This window comes from Atractosteus spatula, chromosome 2 (assembly GCF_055471065.1).
Source record: "Atractosteus spatula isolate fAtrSpa1 chromosome 2, fAtrSpa1.hap1, whole genome shotgun sequence".
NCBI lineage: Eukaryota > Metazoa > Chordata > Actinopteri > Semionotiformes > Lepisosteidae > Atractosteus > Atractosteus spatula.
Genome location: NC_142707.1, coordinates 75,120,075 through 75,142,724, shown reverse-complemented (window position 1 = coordinate 75,142,724; position 22,650 = coordinate 75,120,075). Strand labels below are relative to the sequence as shown.

The 22,650-nt window shown below is 38.1% G+C and overlaps 2 protein-coding genes across 20 annotated transcripts in view; both read left to right on the top strand.

Annotated features, from left to right (window-relative positions):
- epb41l2 (erythrocyte membrane protein band 4.1-like 2) overlaps positions 1-22,650 on the top strand; it is an 87,749-nt gene that overhangs the window by 47,707 nt on the left and 17,392 nt on the right. For all 19 annotated transcript variants that reach the window (XM_088932525.1, XM_088932517.1, XM_088932466.1 and 16 more), the window contains exons 5-12: positions 880-922; positions 8,296-8,371; positions 9,494-9,712; positions 10,301-10,388; positions 12,241-12,393; positions 12,658-12,755; positions 15,789-15,961; positions 20,078-20,211. In XM_088932525.1, coding sequence (XP_088788651.1) covers positions 880-922; positions 8,296-8,371; positions 9,494-9,712; positions 10,301-10,388; positions 12,241-12,393; positions 12,658-12,755; positions 15,789-15,961; positions 20,078-20,211 — 984 coding nt within the window. The remainder of the gene's footprint in view (positions 1-879; positions 923-8,295; positions 8,372-9,493; positions 9,713-10,300; positions 10,389-12,240; positions 12,394-12,657; positions 12,756-15,788; positions 15,962-20,077; positions 20,212-22,650) is intronic.
- LOC148840300 (uncharacterized) lies at positions 21,482-22,460 on the top strand. Its single transcript, XM_088932552.1, has one exon. The coding sequence runs from the start codon at positions 21,587-21,589 to the stop codon at positions 22,217-22,219; it is 633 nt and encodes a 210-aa protein (XP_088788678.1). The 5' UTR covers positions 21,482-21,586; the 3' UTR covers positions 22,220-22,460.

Here is a 22,650-nt window from a genome sequence, read left to right as displayed (position 1 = left end):
GTTTTCCAACTTGAAGATTTGTTAGGAAAGGTGTTCCATTTTAAATTATCCTAATTCAGCGAAAAATGACCAAAGATTCACAGCTGCTATGTTCTGAATGACGGTTGGCTTATTACACTCCTTTATTTTTGGTAGAAAAATATGTTTTTGCTGCGTCAGGTGGAAGTCTATTCATAATGTTAGTCAGAGGTACTCAGATCAATGAATCACAGTACACTTATTTCAGAAACTATGAAAAATGTTTGTTGAAATAAAAAAAGTACCTTAGGAAGTTAATGTGAACTAAAATGTTTCACGCTGTCAACAAAGAATCCTGTCATCAGGGGCACGCTTGTCTGACTCTTAGTTACAAGCTTGCGGTATTGTCTGGGGAGCCAACAGCCATGGCTACAGACAACCTAAATTCCTTAGAGATCATGATATTTTGTTGGCCTTCAAAGATTCTTGCTGTTTTTGCCATTACATCATCATAGCCTTATTGTTCTGCAAACCCTGGATTCTTCATAGGATCCCACACAATAAAAGATTTTTTCTTTCTTTCTCCAAAATGACTTTGAGATTTCAATTTCGTTTTATTGTAAATTGGGCCTGACCATATTTTACCAATTAGACTGTTCTGCGGTCCACTTGCACCATTGTTTCTCCAGTTTTATAAAAAGCCGAAAACTAGGAAAGCAGATACTTCCCTCTCTAGCAACTAGATTTAGATTGGGAATTATAGTGGGATGACAGAAGCATGCAAACTGTCAAATCTTAAAATGTACTGTACGACTGGTAATGCATGCTTATAGGATTTACATGGGAACAACTGTGGCTATTCACATCTTTTTCCTTACTTAATGCTTAGAAAAGGTCATTTTTGTTTACCTTGCCTTTCAGTGTTGGCTGGACCCTTCAAAGGAGATCAAGAGGCAAATTAGAAGTAAGTATTAGACGTTCTGTTTCTTTTGAATTAATTCTACTTGCATGGACGTTGCTACAGTAAGATTAGTGCTGTGATTAATCATTTTTAGCTCCAGAAAATTATGGCATTTGTAGGTTTGCAGAAAGTAGCTGTCAGCCATGGAGGGAGTGTTGTGCGTTTGCGCTACACATTACATTATACATTATATTACTTTTTTTTTTACAATGCTTTTTTTTATAAACTCCAACACTTGCTCTTAAGAAAACAAAAACTACGCAGTCTGGATGAATAAAAGCTTCACATTTCTGTTAATTGAAATTTCAGAAGAACGTTTTCACTTTTGTGCTTATTTATAAAGATGCTCATTCATCTTTATAAATGTGAAAGTATTTTCCTCAGCACTGAGCATAATAATACCAGACTATTGAAGCCAGTTTTTCAGCGGTCACTGGACTTACTATAAATCACGTCAGAAGCGTGCCAGGCTTAGGTCTGATACGTCAAGGGGAATTTCATTTGTATCCCTGGAAACTGCTGTGAGGTTCTGCCCTTTATATTTTTGACTGTTAGCTTTCTCACATAATGTATCCATTTACATCATCACCAGGTTCTCATGGCTGGGCATATGTCCAGATATAAGTATTGTGTCTTCCAAACTGTACAGCTGTGTTAGAAACTGTCTAACCTTTTGGAATTGTGCCTAGAGAAATACTTGAAGTACTCATTATTTTTGTGTTGTTATAAAAACATGCATTAAGAAAAGTTAGGTAGGTTAAATTTTCGTCACGTTAAAATTACTACATGAAGTACAGGTTTTACTGAGTTTGTGGATGCTATTTTAGCAAATAGTGAAGTAGTAGTGCATAAGTCCTGCCTATATTCTGTTTCAGTATTTATTTTATTCAGTGGCTTTAAATGGTAGGCTCTGTCTCAGAACATGATGGAGTCATGTAACCGGTAGAACAGAGTAATTACGACCAAGCACTTAAAAACAAGCTATCCATGCAGACCTCAAGCCACTTCTGCTTGTGAGTATTCATGCTTAGCTAGATGTTTTTGTAACAAAAAAAGTGATAAGCAAGATTATAAGGACGTGAAGGATTCCGATCAAGCAGGGCAGATAAGAAAGAAGAAGAAGTATGTGACTGAAGCACAGCGAACATTCATGTGAATATGGAAAGCAGATCGCTGTGTGTCAATATTTATTTTCCAGCATATTTAGTTATTGCCTTGGGACAATCCTGGAGGGTCATGCTGATTTACAGTATGTTCTCAAACCATATGTTTAAATCTTGGGTAAAATGTTAAGTGGTTGGATTAAATTTTAAATTCTGTAACATCCAAAACATGAGTTAAGATACAAGATGGGGCATAAAAACATGCAAAGAATAAATAACATTAAAACAACAATGTTAACAGAAATGTCTATACGTGTAATTTAGAAACACTGTATCTGAGCAAGTTTTTGAGTCCTTGATATATCTAGGAAGGGAGCTCCAAAGATGTGGAGTCATGGCTCTGAAGGTATGGTCTTCCTCTGGGCATCGCTCTGTCCTTGATGCGCAGAGAGGGTCATATTTGTCAGAGCAAGTTCCGTTCTGTCACATGTGATGACAAAGCTAGTCCTTGACGTCAGTTGAGCTCAGGCCGTTTGAAGCCTTGAAAGTAAGAGCAAAATCTTGTCAGTTCAGATTTTAGCTGCTAACAAATGAAAAGCCTGATGATTTTTGATGTTTGCTTTCTTTGCAGAAAAAAACCCATGCAATACTATTTTTACATATATTGCAGCCTATGTTCTAGCTTTGTAGGAACAGCAGCAAATGGACCATTTCAATAATCAAGCCTTAATAGCAAGAAATAGTTGCGTATATCTGCCGAATTCATAATGAGCATAGAAACAACTGAAGAAATGTGAGGTGTATTATGCAGATGTATATGTATGTTATCAGCATAACTATTAAAAAATGAATGTCCTGATGAGTAATTATTTGGGAAAGTGTCAAATAATAATAATTGCTTACACTTATATAGCGCTTTTCTGGACACTCCACTCAAAGCGCTTTACAGGTAGTGGGGACTCTCCACCACCACCAATGTGCAGCCCCACCTGGATGATGCGACGGCAGCCATAGTGCGCCAGAACACTCACCACACATCAGCTATCAGTGGGGAGGAGAACAGAGTGACGAAGCCAGTTCAGAGATGGGGATTATTAGGAGGCCATAATTGGTAAGGGCCAATGGGAAATTTGGCCAGGACGCCAGGGTAATACCCCTACCCTTTTCGAGAAACGCCCTGGGATTTTTAATGACCACAGAGAGTCAGGACCTCGGTTTTACGTCTCATCTGAAGGACGGCGCCTGTTTACAGTATAGTGTCCCCGTCACTATACTGGGGCATTAGGACCCACAAAGACTGCAGGGTGAGTGCCCCCTGCTGGCCAAACTAACACCTCTTCCAGCAGCAACCTTAGTTTTCCAAGGATGTCTCCCATCTAGGTACTGACCAGGCTCACACCTGCTTAGCTTCAGTGGGCTGCAAGTTGTGAGTTGCAGGGTGATATGGCTGCTGGCATAGTTATGCTAGTTATGCAGATATCCTATAGAATGGATCCCAGAAGAATGCCAGAGGTAATACAACTGACCTCATTCCACCAAATGTAACCAGTTAGTTTATATTGCATAAAAATAATGAAACCCCTTTAGGATAGCAGCAAAAAGAACTTTGTCATTCCCTGACAAAACATGTGATGGTTTTTGATGCCATCAGCCTTGGTATATAAGTCAGCAGTCATCAGTAGATCATTAATCTTACAAATCTTAACCAAGGCAGTTTCTGTGCTATGTGCAGAAACTATATGTGCAACCCAATTGAAAAGTTTAAAAAAGAAAAATTGCCCAGACCTCCAATTTCATTAATTTGTGGTAGTCATGTTTTTTTAAGGTAATGCTTTAAACATGCTGATGAATGTTGGTAGGATAGAATCTGGTATGCTACATCTGGTTGCAACATTTTGCCAGTAAATTTGCAATTAGCCTGTAATTACATAAATGTTCAGGGACGGGGTCTAAATTAGTTTTTCAATAAAGGGGCGATTTGTGTGTTTTTTAGAAGTGAGAAGATCGTTATAAATCTTAGTGTTAAGCTTATAATCGAAGGAAGCAGTGTTAAATAAAATCAGTGGATATGCCAATATATCACTTTTCACTGGGAAAATGCTTTTTTAAATGAAGCTTTTAAAGGCAACTATGTGTTCTATAATAACCATTGCCCCATCTGTACTCTCTAACAGAACGTTTACACTTTTGCATTTGACCTTTTAGAGAAATCAAAGGTTATAAATAAAATCTTTTTTATAGAGCACATACTGTACTGTATGGTTTCCTGTTTGTGTTGCCTTATAACCATAACCCTATCTGCACTCTATAACTAGATGCAAAGTAAGGTGTTTCGGTAAGGTCAGAGGTCATGGGCAAGATCTGTAGTGCCTGATCCATGTTGTTGAGCGTTATGATTGTCATTGACTGTTTTGTAATGTACTGTGCACATAAAGGAAGTATTGCTTGAATTCAGGAGGTTATCTGTGTCAAACCTTCATGAAATGCTTAGTTTTAGACAAAGGTCTAGTTGGTCCTAAATGCATAAGAAGTGATCAGAAATACCAAAATCAAATACCTAGAAGTCATACAAAGATACAATAGAAATAGTAAGTGCTAAAATAATTAAAACTCTTCTGTAAAGAGCAACAAAACTGAACTAACAATTAGAGACCAATTAAATACAATTGATTGAATACTGTTCTCAGGGGTAATCAGTATAGATTCAGAAATTTTACAGTACTTCTTGCTCACCTGAGTTTAGTTCTTTGAACAAGCACCAGCATGGATGGATACACAAGGAGTATATAATGTGGCACATTCAGATTTTCAGAAAGTTTTGGTAAAAGTGCTCATAAAGAAATTGTCATATTGCAGACTTTAACCATTCAAGGTAATGTATCTACTTAGATCACACTTTGGTTTAGGGAACAGATAAGAGGTACAGTAAATGCTCAGACTGTAGTGTGGCGTTTAGTGGAGTACCCCAGGGGAGCTATATGAGAAAACCTGCTCTTCCTCTATGTCATTTATGTCAGTGATCTCAACTGGAGAAAAGTTAGGAACTTGGATAAGTTTGCAGATCACATCAAACTAGGAGAGTTAACAAACACTTTAAAAGCTGCAAAAGAAATTCAAAAGTATTTAGACCACATTCAAGACAGGATAAACACTAATATGAGAAACACCAAGTTAATTATGAATAATTGAGTGTTTATGTTGACTTGAGCACCTTTAAAAATTAAGTAGGTACTTCTTTACACAAAGAGTTGTTGGAGTCTGGAAAAGGCCTACTCACTATGATGTCAGCCTGTCACACTCTACTTTTCAAAAAAACCCTAAGCAGATGGGTTGTTACATTACATTACATTACATTACATTACACCTACATTAATGCCGTAGAAGGTCACGTAACATCATCAACATTTTTTTCCAGCTTCCCCCTTTTGCACTTCCTCTGGCAGGCTGTTTTAAATATGTTACACCGATACGTTTCTCCTTTTCCTTTCCCGCCCGCTCTGTAGTTTGTTTCCTCGTCGTTTCTGAAAGAGAATTGATTTATCTTCTTAGTCCTCATTCTGGCTTGTCTGAAGCTGCACCCCGCCCACGCCAGCCAGCCCCCCAGTTCACGAACGTCCCCACTGTGTGAGTGGGGTATGAGGAGCACAGCAGCACACCTGTCTCTGCTCTCACAACAGAGCAGGCTGCTGACGGTCCAGCTACATCCTACGGAAGGGCGCCTGGGTTAAATATGGGAATGGGGACTGAAAAAGAAGTCTAGTTAAAATAGACCAGCTTGAAACTTTCCTCCAAATCCTGGTTTTAGATTAATTTTTCTTTTGCTTCACTGGGGGACTTCTGTTGGCTTGGAACAGGTCTTTGAGGAAATGGCTTTATCTTTGACTCATGGTTATGAGAAACTTTCCGTGAATTAGTTGTTTCCGTTGAGGATTATCTCATCTGTTTGTTACACTTTTTACTATGAGGTTTTTCATTTTTGTTGAATGTAGTAAATCATGTGTGCATACACAAACATTTTAGTACACAATGTCATAAAAAGCTCACACTACAATACAAAAATAATTACTCTAAACACATACTGTACAATGAATATTTCCTGAAATTTCTCTAGTATCTGGATAATACTTATAGCAGTTCCTTGTTCCAGCCTCAGACATTATTGGGATGCATGAGAAAGGATCAGACATGTTAGATGATATAAATATACTTTGTGTCTTTACACTACAAATATTAACAATGGAATTACCAGCTGGGAAAAATAAGTGATTGCCTTTTGGAGAGCTTCATATAGTTTGTGATGGGATGTGATGGTGAAATCACAGGTTCTACTCACTCAGAAAGGAGTTCCTCTGTATAAAAGTGTAAAACTCTAATTTAAACCAACATTTCATTTGGAAAGGCAGATCATTTATAGAGATTTATAGTTGCTGTGTTTCTAAGTGGTTTAAATGATGAGTGATGATATCATACTGCTCTGTGTCTTAATGAAATATTATTGCACCTCAGTGTAAACATTGCTACATTACATGATTTGTATTGATACTGCTGCAGAGGAAAAACAAGTCATTTCCTCTTTCATAAGCTTTAAAACCATCTGCATATTTTGTATTTTATTTCCAAACTTTCCACAGGCTGACTTAACTCCACAGTCTCAAGTGAAGCAGAATGAGGGTGCTAATAGTGCTTCCTCCATTCGATGAAGCTTATAGTAATAAATTCCTAGTGTGCTTTTGTGTACTTTTCCACAGTTTTTTTAATTTATTTCCTTTTTTTAATTGTATAATGTTAGCATGCCCAAAGGGGTTGGGCAGCCAGTTGACCTTGGACCCCTAGAGGATTTTTTTTCTCCTTACTAAGGAGTTTTTGGTTCCTCTCCTCCGTTATCTTCTGGTCTTCTGTTCTGTCTTCACAAAATGAATGGTCACTTGTTAAGCGCCTTGGGGCAACCTTGTTGTGAAAGGCGCTATATAAAAATAAATTGAATCGAATTGAAAATTCACACTTCACATTAATAGGTAACTCAGAAGCTTTGTGTCCAGTCGTGATTTATTTCCTTATGCTTACATTTGAAAAAATTATTGTGCAGGCGTATTTAGGTCAATAAGCAGGCAGCACAAAGAGAAGTGTGTGTTTGGAACAAAGTACTCAAAAACACAAATAAACAAAACCCCACTGCATTACAACCTTTCTTATGCTATTGTGTTCTTGTTACTGTATCTCAAAAGCCACGTTTGTGAGTACAGAATAATAATACTACTAATAGAAGAATGTTCTGATTCTCTGAGTTACAAGAGAAAGTTAATTCAAGCTTCTGTGAGAGAATCAAGGGTGTGGCTGAACCACTTTCACTCATTGGACATGAACCTGGCTTCTAAACCCAAGATCATCCTGGTAATGGGGCTTCATTTGAAGAGGGGATTGGGCTAAATTGTTTGATTGTGACAGCTTACACTGTACTATGTAAAGAACGGAGCAAAGGACAGAACTGTCTTAATCTGTCATCAAATATACAGTTTAACTGTTTTGGTTGATAAAACAGAACAACCATTTATTTTTTTTAGTTGGTTTTGTAGTATGTGAGAATTTATCAGGAATAGTGATTAATCCGTTTTGCTTGGAAATATCAACATTTAGGTTTTTATGCGACGTAAAATACTGTCTTATCTGACAGCCAAGATGGACTCTGTAGTTACAAACTTCGAACGGACCTGTTTGTAGCACTGCCTGAGTCACTCTCTTCATTCTTATTACCACCGTTTGAAAGCACCGCATTAAAATATCTAGTTCCGTATCTCCACTGAAAACCAAAGTGAGTTGTTGCAGTTTTTAGAGGTTCAGCAAAAAACTTCAAAGCTTGAGGGTTCTCTACTGTGATATAATTGCTTGCAGCTGCTACATCCTCTTGGTGTGTTTTTTTTCTTTGTACCATGTAGCAGTCTAATAGAGACAGTTCTGGCCCAGTTCCATTGGTGAGAGCATCATGTTTTTGTTACAGCTATTTGTTAAGAGGATGACAAAGTTTATTGGTACCTTATTTGTAATAGGAAATGAGATGTATGGTTTCCTTCCTTCATGCTTTTTATTTAGATTGTTTAGTTTGTTGAATCACCTTTCTTTTAAAATCTATATACAATAAGGACAGAGTGTAGGTCATTTGCCTATTTTTGGTATATAGATGAGTACAGAATAGTTCAATGGCAAATTGATCTAGGTCTTTTTCTCCACCATAAAATGTAATTAACCAGCTTTTTATACTTTTCATTTTTTCTTCAGACTCTCCTTGGCTGTTTGCCTTTAATGTAAAATTCTATCCTCCTGATCCATCACAGCTAACTGAAGATATAACCAGGTAATCTTCCTTTCTTGTTAGTCTTGTCTGAAACAGGCAATAGTTCTGCTTTTAAATGTAATTTAAGTTCTCTGTGTAGGATTTGTGAAAAATACCTCATGATGAACTTAGTCAAGCAAATCTAAAATGCAATTTCTATACTCTGTTTCAACAACCATAAAGTTGACAAATTTGAAACATTTAATGTTCCTTATATGTTTCAATGTACGTTCCTTACATACTACATTTACCTGTAAAAAGATTTCTAGCAATATGTATAAATGTTATGTATTATACAGCATGAAGTTCTGAAAACCATGAAAACAAACTGACTTTCACTACAGCTCATACAGCTTATTTTATCCAAAAGATCATATCATTTGTACATGTAGTTAAGTGTGCTCTCAGATGCTAAAAACCATATTTGCTTCTGCTTTTGCATTTCCTTGGCATTGAAGATACTAAATCACGTGTTTATTCTAGCATACTGAAACCTCATTCATTGCTGTTTATGAACCTAGTACAATAGTGCAGAAATTATTGTTTCAGTATACAGTAATCCCTCAATAAATGAGCTTAATTCTTTCCTTGAAATCTAATTGTAAAGTGAAAACTTGTATAACAGAAATGATATTCTCATATGTTATTAATTATCTGAGTAACATGCTAAAAGTCATTAGATGATGCATAAGCAGTAGGTAGGAAAACTATCACAAATCTGCTTGTTTACGGTCCAGTCCAGTAGTTATATCGATAGTTGTTAGCAAATGCTTCAACATTATGTACTAGCCTGTGCTATATACACCTAGCAAACAAAAGTCATTTTTATAAAAGAGTTAAAATGTTATAAATTAAGGAATATACATTTTATTTTTTCTTGGGGGGGGGGGGGGGGGAACGACAACACTCAGCATCCCAGAATTGAGAGAAAAGATTAATGTAGTCAGTGCTTTACTGGAGCCCGCCACGTAAGTGTGAAAATCTGCTCGATAAATGAAAACTGGTTCTTTAGGAATTACTAAACGACAACACGTACAGGGGTTTCTCAATAACTGAGGGATTACTGTTATGTGACCACAAGTAGGTTTTTCTGAAAGGTTTACAATGGAAATGAGAAGTGTTTTTCTCCCCCTCTTGGTGCAGATATTTCCTGTGCCTTCAGCTCCGTCAGGATATTGCTTCGGGTCGCCTGCCTTGCTCCTTTGTCACCCACTCTCTGCTGGGCTCCTACACCCTGCAAGCCGAACAGGGAGATTATGATCCTGAAGAGCACCACCTGGACTACACTAGTGATTTCCAGTTTGCACCCTCACAGACAAAGGAGATGGAAGAGAAAGTGATAGAGCTGTACAAAACACACAGGTGAGGAGGCTAGCAGCTCCATTATCGCTGCTCCGGTACCTCTTACTGTACTTAAGAGCCAGAAACTCCAAGCTATTCTATCTGCCTTAGTTTCTTAGTTCTTCCCTGCAGTTCTCAGTGTTTGTAACACTCTCACCTGCTTGTAGTCCTCTATCCTCTATCCTGATGCCTATGGAACCACATGAAGAGTAGGTTCCTGCTGAGGGTGTCAGTTGTTCCAGACCAGCTCCCAATTCACCTCTGAGAGCACCCCTTACAATAGTGTGCGAAGGCATTGAAGGAGTGTGTGCAGAAAATAAGGTGTAAATCGGGGAGCTGGAGGTCTGGTCCCGAGTGACACTCGTTTTGCTGTGGAGTATTATCATTTAAGACTACAAGAAATCCTAAAATGACTGCTATGAGGCAGAATTGTTACATTTGCTAAACAATACAAAAGGAAGCTATGAAAGATCTGATTAAGAGTTAGGCATGATGGTTAATTAATTGTAAGTTATTTAGAATGAGGAGAGCAATGTGTTCAGTAATAATAATTGTAAGATGCATGTGGTTAATGTTAATTTTCTTGAGTACCAATGGTGTCTCCTTCAGGGGTCTGACTCCTGCTCAGGCTGATGCTCAGTTCCTGGAAAATGCCAAGAAGCTCTCAATGTATGGAGTGGATCTGCATCATGCCAAGGTGGGTTCTTCTAGACCTGAGTAAGCAAAAAAATTTCACTGTGTAACAGTGCTGCGTTTGGCTCTGATTTTCACTTCTGTTGCCATTATGTCTTCAGTTGGAAGAGTTTTTACTAAAGATAAAAGTACAATGGACATGATTTAATTAAAGTGCCGCCCAATGACGTCCATGTTCGATGACACTCTTTTGTTTTGAGATTTGTATCGCTGAAGAGGGAATGCATTGTATTTTAGATTTCCTTCTTCGAACTGCAGGATTGTTCTGAGGTTGTGGATGAAGACGTCATGCGTTGGTGGTTTACAGATCTTCCCATTTTGGCTTTGACATTGACATTTAATGACAAATTGCTTTGACGGTGATTACATTGTGCCACTGCAAAGGTGTGGACAAGACTTGCATCACAAGGATTGACATATTTGTTTCAGGTTTTATTTTTTTCTGCGGTGCCTATATGGGTTTTTTGTTTGGTCTTCACACACATTTTACAATCATTACTCGGAATATACTCCTATGCCAAGGGGCAGCAATTTCCATAGGGATCATGAAAATAAATATTTAAAGAACGGAAATAGAAGGGGGGCAGTTTATAGGTACATTGGAGATTTCCTTAGCACAACTATTAGATCCACAAACATGGAGACAATGTGAAAAATATAAGATTTTAAATCTTATTGTCTTTAGTCTGCAGTATAAAAAGAGATCTAAAATAGGTCTGTGAAAACCTACCGACTCATGGAAGTAGTTTTGATGTGGTTTGTTCTTGTGAAGTGAAGGCTAGTGGAAAATTATATTAGATGATATTTGGAACAGACCGTATACACATCAGCTGTATAAACAAATAATTAAGTCTATTTTTGCATTTAGATTTGTGGGTGGAAAAATTAATAAATAAAAGAATTCCATAGATCTCCCTGCCAAGTAATGTTTGAAGGTATTTTTCAATGATTGAATTATTGTTTACAGTAGTTATATCCCTTCCCTTTTATCTCTGTTTTATACAGAGTGTTGACTAACAGTATTGCTGGCATGTTTTTTTTTTAAATAAATTTCAAGAGCCATGTCTTTACATTATACTCACCTGATTGTGAACTGGTAGTTTCTGCCACAGTGCATACAGGCTCTATGTGGTGGCCTGAAGCCTTATTTAACAACTTTACATTGAGGTTTTGTCCACAATCTCTACTTTTCAAATTTCAAATTAATTTGGTTTGCCACAGAAGAATACAGTAAATACATCTACTTCTCAATTTTAAGAATATTGCCCATACATATCTTGTGAACTGTCTGGCATTTATTTTTTATCTATTGTACAGGAGTGTAAATTTAAATTGTTTGTTTCACTAATGTGTAATACCATATCATATACTTTATATGTGAATATTTACAAAAATGGAAGATTCTATGAACAGAAGAAAACCTGTGTACCCATCAGTTGGCATGTAATGAACTTGACAGACCTTCTCTGTCCAAAAACATTTCAAAATCATACATTCCAAAACAATTTTGTTAAAAGTACCTTTAAGTAATTCTTTTGTGGAGCAGCAATATTAATTGTCCTTTACTGGAGTTAGAGATTGGCATTCTCTGTGGCTTTTGAAGGTGATCAAGCACATTACACATTAAAAACCATTGTGTTTTTTTTCTGGTATAACATGCGGCATGGTCTTTCCTTTATTTTTATTAATGTGAACTTTTATTCATAAATTTACTTAAGTGCAAATTTAAATTAAGTGCAAATTTGTATTCAACACTTACCTTTGAATGTAATGTTTAAACATCGCTAGAATATGAATGATGAAAATTTAAGAAATGCAAACTCTATTCTTAAATACTATTTTTTTTACCATGCTAGGACTCGGAGGGAGTAGACATTATGCTGGGTGTTTGTGCCAATGGACTGCTAATTTACAAAGACAGACTCCGAATAAATCGTTTCGCCTGGCCCAAGATCCTCAAGATCTCCTACAAACGCAGCAATTTCTATATTAAAATTAGACCAGGAGAGGTAAGAAACAACAGAACTGTTTTTCACAGAAACACGGTGAATGCTATTACTGCATCAGATAGATTTTCCTTCTACAGACGATATACTCCATAATTCTCTGAAAACAGTCTTGATTGCACAAATGGAAAATCTGAGATTTTTTTTCCCCCATCCATGTTAAACCTAAATTGTCTGGCATGGCAGTAGTTCTTTTCAAGCAGGTGTTCCATATCTTATCCTATTACACGCTCAGAGGAAGTAATGGATCCAACTGATTTCTTCCAGACAGAGCAATTTGAAAGCACCATTGGATTCAAGCTGCCAAACCACAAGGCTGCCAAGAAGTTGTGGAAGGTTTGTGTGGAGCACCACACTTTCTTCAGGTGTGTGGAGCCCTCTTTACTGAAATCACTGGAATCTGAATCAGACAGCGCACCGTGGCTTCCTCCTTGCATGTTACTATGAACAGAAAGTACCTGAAGTAACTTGATTTTACACAGGTTTAAAGTCTGGCTTTACAGTGTGCATTATAGCAGAACGATAGAGAAGCTTAAGCTCATTTCTGATTTTTATGTCATCGACTTGGAGATCATCTGGCATGCTTGCAGTGCACGACCAAGACTGTATTGAGTAGTAGTGTCATGCTTCGTTGGGATAAATTAGGGAGAATTTTTGTTCAAAAGACTAAAAAAATAGAGCATTCATTTCAGCATTAGTTTTATCTGATAATGTAACGAATGCCCACTTTTTTTTTCTAGTACTTTTGGAACCCAAAAAAGACATTACATCATTTGTCAGTAATTCTGATCTTTCACTGCATATTTCAAGTTAATTTTCAAACTCAGATGATATGGCTACACTCTTTGTACAGCCAGAATAGAGGCATTAGCTCTTCCTTCACATCACAAATGGAGAGCAGGTCACTGGGTAATATATGGTTACACTCCCTGTAGCAACAGCGCTGTACCCCAGTTGAGTCATTTCCAAATCATTAAATACCCAAGTTACTTACTGAAAGTATTTCAATGCTTAAATTACAGAAACAGACTTAAGCACATTTGAACAGGATAGTTTTCAAGGATTTACTTAACACCATGGTTACTGGGCTTAGTCCACTAATCATTCACTGTGCTTCAGCTACGTGCGACTTCGATCGTTACCATCGCCGTCCTTACTGCTCCAAGCTAGATCCAGATTCATTTCTAATACCTGCCCAGATTTTTTTATAGTGAAACTGTCTTTTGACAGTTTTTAATCGTATGTTGTGCTTTCAAATCCAGTGTTGAAATGTTGAAAAGAGTGATTATAGATTTGGTTTCCTTTTGGTTACAGACTAGCTCCTTTATGTTTTTAACTTTTTTTGCTACTTTGCTCATTTTTCCAAATTAATTTAGCCATGTACTGTAGCTCTAGAAAGGAATGGCAAATAAAGTAAATTAAATCCATTTATGACAGAGTTGAAAAGATAAACAGAATCGGCAACACAAAATGTAAAGTTTTTCATACATGGCTCTAAATCAGAGGTGCACAATTTCAGTTTTATTTTTTAGAAAATGTAAAACTTGCCAATTAATTAAGCATGGTTTAATACTTTGTATTGTCTCATTAAATTATCTCTTGCCCTCTGTTTCAGTGCCTTTGGAATGGTTGTCTATTGAGTGAACTGTCTGTGAAGTATTTTGAATTGGATGTCCATAATAGTTCTGTCTGACCTGATTTCCTAATGCTTTTTTCCTAAAAACAAAGAATTTTAAATCTTATTTTTTTATTATATATATCAATATATCATTGATATACACTAACAAAGTTCTCTAAAAACAGTGACGCTTGGTACCAAAGAGATAAAGTGTATAAGTCTGCAGAGATTACCTTGAGATAGTTGTGTTTATAATTATGCTTTTGTCTGTTAAGTATTGTAATAAAGTACCTCATCAAGTACAAATTGGCATAAAGCTTTCATTAAATATTGATTCACACTAGATGGGAAACAAATTTTGTGACAGATTCTACACCGAAGGCTACCCTCTCTGTGTGTTTTTTATGATAACATCGTGAGATGTTAAATAAGTTATATTATTATAAATAGCTTATTAATAGGCCCTTATCCACACACCCCCTTCACTCCATCAGTTCGCATTTTCTCTGTGTGAAAGGAAAAATTTAGTTGCTTTTCAGATGTTTCCAGCAAATACATTTAATACATTCTTCAAATTCCTTTGGTTTATTTTTTATGGTTTGTAGAGATCATATCCATAGATATGTTATGAATGTCCTCAAAATATCTATTTTGCAAATTATAAAAGGTATTTTGCAAGCTGACTAAACTCTAGTTTAGTCTAAGCTTTAGACTCTAAACTAATGCATGACTTTGTTGCTGATATTCTATAAAAATAAACAGCAAATTATTAGGTGCTTCATACATTTGGTTATTTTTTTCTTATTATTGAATGTGTTCAGTGCAAGCCTCTTTGAGAACTGTATATCAAGCAGTTTCACAAACTTACAATTTGTAAGGGACTGATAAAACATCGATTTAATTTTAATGTAGCTTGACTGCTGATAACTGTGTTCTTGTTCCCCTATCAATCTCTAACACCCTTCCTTCTGATTATGAAGCAGTTGCTAGGTTATAGAGTTGTCTTCTTCCATCTGTACCTCACTCTGACCCACGTACAAGCGATAGCTTTTTTGGGGGGGGGAAATGTAAGCGCTATGGCTGTTGGTGTTATATTAGTGGCCTTCTATGAAGCAATGCTGCATAGCTTGTAACCCAGAAAAAAAAACATCTGGAGAGAGGAATTTTGAATCTGTGCCACTGGCGTCTCAGCCTGGCCCCACCCTCTGCTGAGCTGCGGTGCATACAGCAGCTGTGGGAAGGCTTCTCTCCCCTGGAATGCCGTAGTGTGAACTGGGCCTTGGGAAAGGCATGATATGCATCCTGATTATGTTGCTGTGGGTGAGTCAGTAGGTAGAGCCTGCAACACTGGAAGTCTTCAGGTTCAGGGTGTGCTTGGGGATACAGTCTCTTGTGCTCCAGAGAGGTGGAGGAGCCTTCGGCTCTTCAAGCCCCCACCTCTGATGACCTCTCATCTGAAGTGCAGCTGTTACAGAGAGTACCTCACAACTGTGGAAAGAAAGGACGTAATTTCTAGCACATTCCAGACCTGATTATACTCTGGGGTACAAGCATATGTGCAAAGACTGAGACACTGCACTGGAAACTGGGTTGTTTATCAGAGTCCTAGGTTATAATGTGACAACCATCCTGAGGCAGTGTTTCTTTACTACCGACTTGAATACTCAACATTGTAGAACATTTAAGATATGTTGCACCTAAAGGAACATGATTAAATTAGTCTTTTTTTTACACTTATTAAGTTCTTAACGTTTGTGTGTTATGTTTTGGGGTGTTAAAGGTTGGTAGCACCTGAGCAGCCGCCAAAAGCCAAATTCCTCACGCTGGGCTCCAAGTTCCGGTACAGTGGGCGCACCCAAGCTCAGACCCGGCAGGCCAGCACGCTCATCGACAGGCCGGCCCCCTATTTTGAGAGGACCTCCAGTAAACGGGTGTCTAGGAGTCTTGATGGAGGTAAGAAAGTTCGAAGTGGGTGAACTGGACACGAGCTCTCCTACTACACATGCATTGAGGTGTAGGGCGGGTGTGTTCTCAAAGTGTTAAAAAGTTTAGTCTTAGAAGAACTGGGATTTGTTTATTTGTGACTGTTGGCCAACACACAGAAATCTTGGTGATTTTTAACCTGTTTGTAGTTAGATACAACTAGATTATTATTTTCATTTTTCTGCATTTTTTTTAATGTCTGGGAGAAATGAGACAGATACAGATCTGTAAACCATGCAAGTTTCTTTTCCTGTGTCATATTTGTAAAAAAAAGTTACTAAACCACTTCACAATTATGTCATGATTTAAGAGCAGTGACCCTATGCAATGAGCAGTGCCAGTTCGTCCTAAACAATGGCTGAACCTATGAGGGCAGGAGACTTTCAACATCTCGAGATACAGTGTCAGCATGGGTAGCATCTAACTGGAGCCCCAGTGCCTCTCATTAACCACGAGGCATCAGCCTAAGGTTTTCAAGATTTAAAAAGACAAAAACCCAAGGAATAAAAATCATCGTCTCCAGGTATCGTCAGTTTCGAAATGAAAAAAAATCTATTATCTGTAATCATTAGCAGTGACAATCTGAATTGGACCTAATATAAATTAAGAGAGAAAATCATTGTTTGCAAATAATTTTGTAGCTTTTGCAAAGTGTGCTTAAACTGTACGTATTGATTCTGTCTTTGAATCTTATGTAAGCTGGAGCTCAGTAACCAGAGCTTTATCACAGCCATTGGACTTCCTTTTAAGACTGGAATTAAAACAGTGGTTTCAAGGCCTGCAGCCAGCTCCTGCAGCTGGTTAGAATTTGGGTTGATATGCACAACAGTGTGTAACTACTGAGGATAATTTTATGGCGAATATTTTTTAATCTTGTTTTAATGTTTATTCTTGACAATGTGCTGTTTATTTATGATATTTCAAAGTTGCTTTGGTTAAAAGAGCCTGCTGCTGGAGTACACAGTTTGGGGTATAAATTATTATCTGCCTAGCAATGTTTTCAGCCTCCTGGATCAGCCCTCAGTAGGAAGGCAGTGGAACCTTATTAAATCGCACTTCAGCTCTGAGGGAAAAGGCTTGCCGTTTCTGTAAATCAGCAGAGGACGCTTGAGGACTGTTCTGGAGAAGGTTGAGAGAAACGGAAGAGGAATGACTAGACAGATTGATGGCACACGCGGCTTTTTAGGACTTCCTTCAGTCTGATTTTATACGTGCTCCTCCTGGCACACCTGGCTTTCATTTTCACCTCTCAGTCCAACCCTCTTCAGAAAACGGTACGGAAAGTGACGTGTTCACTCGGACTCGTGCTGTTCTGGGGGAGACGTCTGCTATTCTGACAGTACTCATGTGCTGAATGGGAACCACACCCAGAATATTTGGTAACATTTAGAAATGGGATTTGCATAGGATCTGGCGCCAGAATTTTATGATCCCAGATATTCCCTCTGTTTCTGACAGCCTTTAAAATGTTATGACTTTGCATTGGGTCCTTTTTTCTTGTTTTTTTTTTAATTTCCTTAAATTCCTGCTTCGCCTCAGTAGCAAACACTATTCTAAAATTCATACCCGTCCTCAAAGGTTGTGATCAGGGGACATGATCCATTTCAGCAATCGAGACTGTAAATGTGTGTTTTAGTACTGCAGCCAAGGTGTGTTATATAATTTCACACTTGGAAAGGTCTTCATGTTGGCAAAAATCAAGCAAGGCTTTTCTGTGTTTCTTTTTGTTTCTCCTCTGCCCTTTCACTGGCTTCTTTCATCAGTAAATTTAATATTGAGAGGTGATTTACATGCTATCCTCTGTGCATGGCCTATTCCAAAATTACATTATGACTTCAGTTTTATTTTTTTCCTACCAAAAACTTAGTTCAAGTCCAGATTGGTAATTTATGCAAACGTGTTTAAGTTGTAATTCAGAAAACATCTTTTCATTTCTCACAAACAAAATCTCTTTACCACTTTACCATTCCTCCCTACCAACAAAACCTAGCAGAGCAGACAGATATCGGTTTTGCCTGTGTTCATCCTTTAGTAAGAGCTGTAATGGTTTTAGAGGTGGTGGTAATGGATTTTTTTCCCCAGACTTCATCTCGTCAATTTATTATGGTGTGTAGCTAAGCTTTCGATGGCCTCAAAGGCAAATGACATCTGGTTCTGCTGTCATACTGCGGCGTCAGTCTTGTGATCTCGTGACATAAAGCTTATTGTATATCCAGCACAGTTAGAGTTACTGCAGTGAATCTCAGAGCAGTCTGGCTTGTGAGCCGCTCGTGGGCTCCGGGCCTGAGCTTCAGGAAGAGCCTTCTGCTAATGGATACTGTCCCTCTTAGGAGTCAGTGTCATAGCAGCAATCCGTTTTCACAGATTTCAGATTTCTTTCTTTAAACTCTGCTTTCACTTTTGTTCAGCACTCATAGCTTTTAGCTGACTTTTATCAAAAATGAATTGTGAAGGTGATTTAAAACAATGCAGTGTTGTCTGTTTACCTTTGTTTTGCGTTGTTTAAAGACAATCTGTCCACAGCTGTGCTGGACAAAGTTATGTTCTTTGTCGTCTTTAAACCAGCCCTACTGAAGATCACACCTTTGTCTAGGGTTTATTTGCTCATTAAACAATGATATTTTATTGTTTTAATTATGCTACCCAGAATAATACTATGCACACCTGGTCTGTTGCAGAATGTTTCATTCTGTTCACTCGATCAGATAAAAGAAGCTCCTGTATTTTTTGTTCCTTTGTCCAGTTCTAGAGTTGAGAAAAAAAAAAAACTTGCCAGTACTTAAAAGTGATGAGACATACTCCATGATTATGAGAAATGACCAATGATTGATCATTGGATTACAGCAGTAATTTTTTTAAGTGGGGAGTAATACAGTAACTTCATCTTGAGAAAAAGGAGTCAGCGTGCTGTCTTTTGGCATCATAAAAAGTCTGTGTTGCAGCTCCACCTGGTGGACTTCTACTGCTTTGCAAATGGCGGGTTTAATTGTCTCCCAGTCATTTAGTTCTAACCCAGGGTATTTCCATGGTGTGAACGTTATAGTATCATATTGTAAAATTAACATCATTACCAGTTTCTGATTTGGGGGGAGAACATCAGTATGGAATGGCTTCCTTTACTATTCAAAAATTAAATTTACATCAACATTTTCTGAGAAATGCTCAGAAGCTCTCAACAACAAAATCATATTTTTCCTGGCATCTCGGTTGTATACAGTGAATTTTAGTTTATGATAATGCAGAAAATAAGGGAGACAGGTTAAGACAATAATTCAAACTAATTCAAATTACATCTCTAATCCATTTTAGACCGGGTTTAACCGCTGCTGAAACTGCTGAAATACCTTGATAGGACTTCTGCTTGATAAAATGTTTTAGCATATGTGCTAAATTTTATGTATTAAGTACTTGTAGTATTTTCTCACTAAACCCTATCTGCATAAATACTTTTTTACACCATTTCTGCTCTAGTAGTTTCTGCAGTAGTTTTAGAAATCAGGTTTTAAATACCTTGCTTATGAATGCGACAGAAATTTCTCTTATAAGCAAGTTTATGAGCTGTGACTATTTTGTGTGTACAGTATTAGATTGGGATCACCTAAGAGCTTCCGATTTCCAGTGTCTTCTAGTGTTGTTTTCATTGTGTAGTTTACATGTGCGTTGTTAATTAAATGGCAGAGTACATTGTCCAGTTACAGATTTAAAATTTTGCAAAATGCATAAATATGTATTGCATATGTATTTATGAAATTTTCAGCATCAGGAAAGTTATTGCAGTGCCCCAGTGTCAGTGATTTCAGAAACTGTTTTTTTCTGGGATAATACCCATCCTGTGTAAATAATAAGTATTTGAAATTGTATACGCCAACCCAGCACCTGGCATATGGTATGTTCAAAATTCGTGGTTTATTTCAGCAGAAATCGTTTCTAGAGCACACTGTTTTCTTTTAAAGAGCTACGAATGATTTCCTTCTCCAGCTGACTAAGTGGGATGATTCCGATCCAGTGTGGGATTAGAGCCGGGACCGAAGTGCTTTACTAACCGGCCTTGCGGGATTGTAATGCAGCGTCTCCTTGACTCTTCAGCCCCTGTGGTCAACATCGCTGACCAGAGCCTGCCGCCTGATGCTGCTGGGAAGGCAGACGGCGTGGCAGGCAGGGAGAGTGGAGAGGCCGGGACACTCCCCAGAACACCCCTGGAGCTGTCCCAGGAGTCCAAGGTAAGGTGGGCCGGATCCTGTCCGGCCTCCTGGGGGCCGCTGTGGAGGACGAAGGGCAGTGTTCTTGACCACAGGAAAACACCACTGAGCTCCTGTACAAGCTGCAAACGTGCAGCATTGCACAGGCATTTCAGTAATGTTCCGTTTGTGATTGTGCTTGCAAATAATGTTCTTGTCTTTCTTCAGCAGCTGATAGTTTAAAAAGAATACCTTTCGGTACGAGATGTACTGTATATATCCTGAGATATATTTATCCAAATATTCTAAAGATTTCCATAATAAAGCATTGGGTGGAAAGAGACTTGTTTTTTCGATACTCAGTCAATCCAGGTTAATCTTTTGTAGTGCTTTTGTAGTGCCTTTGTGTTTTTGCTCTCCTTTAAGCCAATATTTCAGTGACAAATTGCACCTGGGTACTTAATTCATTGGTTGATAATTTTGATTATTTTGATATGCTTATTTCAGTTTACAAAGAACTCCTTGTCTAAACAAATATAGGAAGGTAATTTAGTTCTAGGGAGTCATAGCTGAAATATGTCTAAAGAAGTCTCCTGTGCTTAAAAGCTAAACTCCTGCTACAATATGTCTTTATTAACTGGACACACTGAACAGTTTTATTTAGTAAACAGTAAGACAGTGTTGAGCTTAACTTTAGTTTTTGTCATTGAATGAATTATTCCACATCGCATTTCTTTTTTTATCAAAGACTGTATTTAGTGTCATGTAATTTGGTATCAAAGACTGTATTCAGCATCTTCTCTTGCTATCGGAGCAATTGGGGACCTAGTCATGGTTGTTGTGAGCTTTTTGAACATATGAATGCAAGACTTGATAGCTGTTTGTCTTTTTTCATACTTTTGAACTGGTTTGACAAGTGTATTAATATTTAAATCCATAGGAAGTTCTTTTCACAGTCAGTTGAACACTGTTAATGCTCAGATTTCATAATATCTTGAATTTCATATGCCGGTAATTAAAATTGTGAAATCTTACTTGCTTCCAGTTCTTAAAAGCCATTTCAGTTTTTGTTCCGGCTCACTGGATCTCTTTCTACTCGCCAGTCAGGATGAATGTAACTACCTTTGAAAATGCAAGGGGAGGGTATAGACTGTGCTTGTGTCCCACCCCAGTGCTAAACTGCACTTGCTTTTCCCCTTTACTGCAATGCTTTTAGTCTCGCCTGCTTCCATTTGTTGAATCTGCTACACTTCCTGACTTGAGATGCTCGACAGACTAATCTTCTGTTTCTTTTTTTTCCTTTCTTTTTCCGCGCACTCTTTCTGTACGATTTATTTGTCATGCACATTATTGTTTTTACTTTGCAATTTTATTCGGCCTGGGGTGGGGGGTGTTGGTTTCTGTTTAGTCACTACACATGTGCCCTCTCTCGCCAACTGGCTCCATTGCATCCCTTTCCATGAACCTGGATACCATCTTTGAGCTGGACGACCCCTTGTCATTTGGAGAACTGGACCAGGAGCACCCTGGTGTTCCCCCTCCCAGTTCGGAAGAGCATGCCGAGACCATGGCCACACCAGAGCATGAGAAAGTCACAACACGTTCCTCACCAGACATCCCCATTTGCAACCGCGACATTCCCCCAGCAAGCACAGACTTGGCAGAAGGAAGCATTACCTCTGTGGAGATAAAATCCAAATTTCACTTCTCATTCTTTGGCTTGTGCAAAAGCCTCAGATTGCCCTCACTGCTGGATGAGGATGGGTATATCTGTTTCCCCTCTCTGCCCGAAGATTGTGCCTCCTTCATGCCCCCCGGCCTTCAGCCCTACCTCCCCATCACCTCGCCCTCCCTCATCCCCTCCTTCCTTCTCATTTTCGCCCTGCTTCTCTCTGCATCCCAGTCGCTCCCCTTCTCCCTCACCCTCTCCCTTCCTCTCGCTCTGTCCCTTTGCTACCTGGAGCCTAAGGCGCCCTCTTTGAGCGCCCCTTGTGACTTTGACCTGATTGACAAACCAGAGCAAGAGGAGGTGTGTAACCCTGCTGCTTGATTGTTGCAATTCATGCTTTTCCGTCCATTTTCTGTTTTGTTTTTCTTAAGCCTTGCAAGATTTTCTGTGTAAAATAGAAGAATAGATCCGATTGAAACACCAGCTTGAAGGCGGTGAAATCACAAACTCCAGTTTTGTTATTAAATTCAGTTTAGTTTATTTTTATATAGCGCCTTTCACAACAAGGTTGCCCCAAGGCGCTTATATTCAGTTTGTTTGAAATAAACATTAAGGCCGAAAATAAGTCTGTTATATAAAAAAATAAAAGCAATCTTATACAAAATGAACGCACTTTGCTCTACAAAATTCAGGAAACTGTAGTCTAGCTCCTAATAAGTACATTGTATCGTATGTGAAGTGGTGTTGCTTTCATTTTAAAAAGGAGGTCAATGCAATGTTATAGCATAATTATATTGTCAGTGCTATCTGTA

Excerpts from the sequence above, each read along its gene's own strand:
- LOC148840300 (XM_088932552.1), top strand. The coding sequence starts at position 21,587 with ATGTGCCCTCTCTCGCCAACTGGCTCCATTGCATCCCTTTCCATGAAC.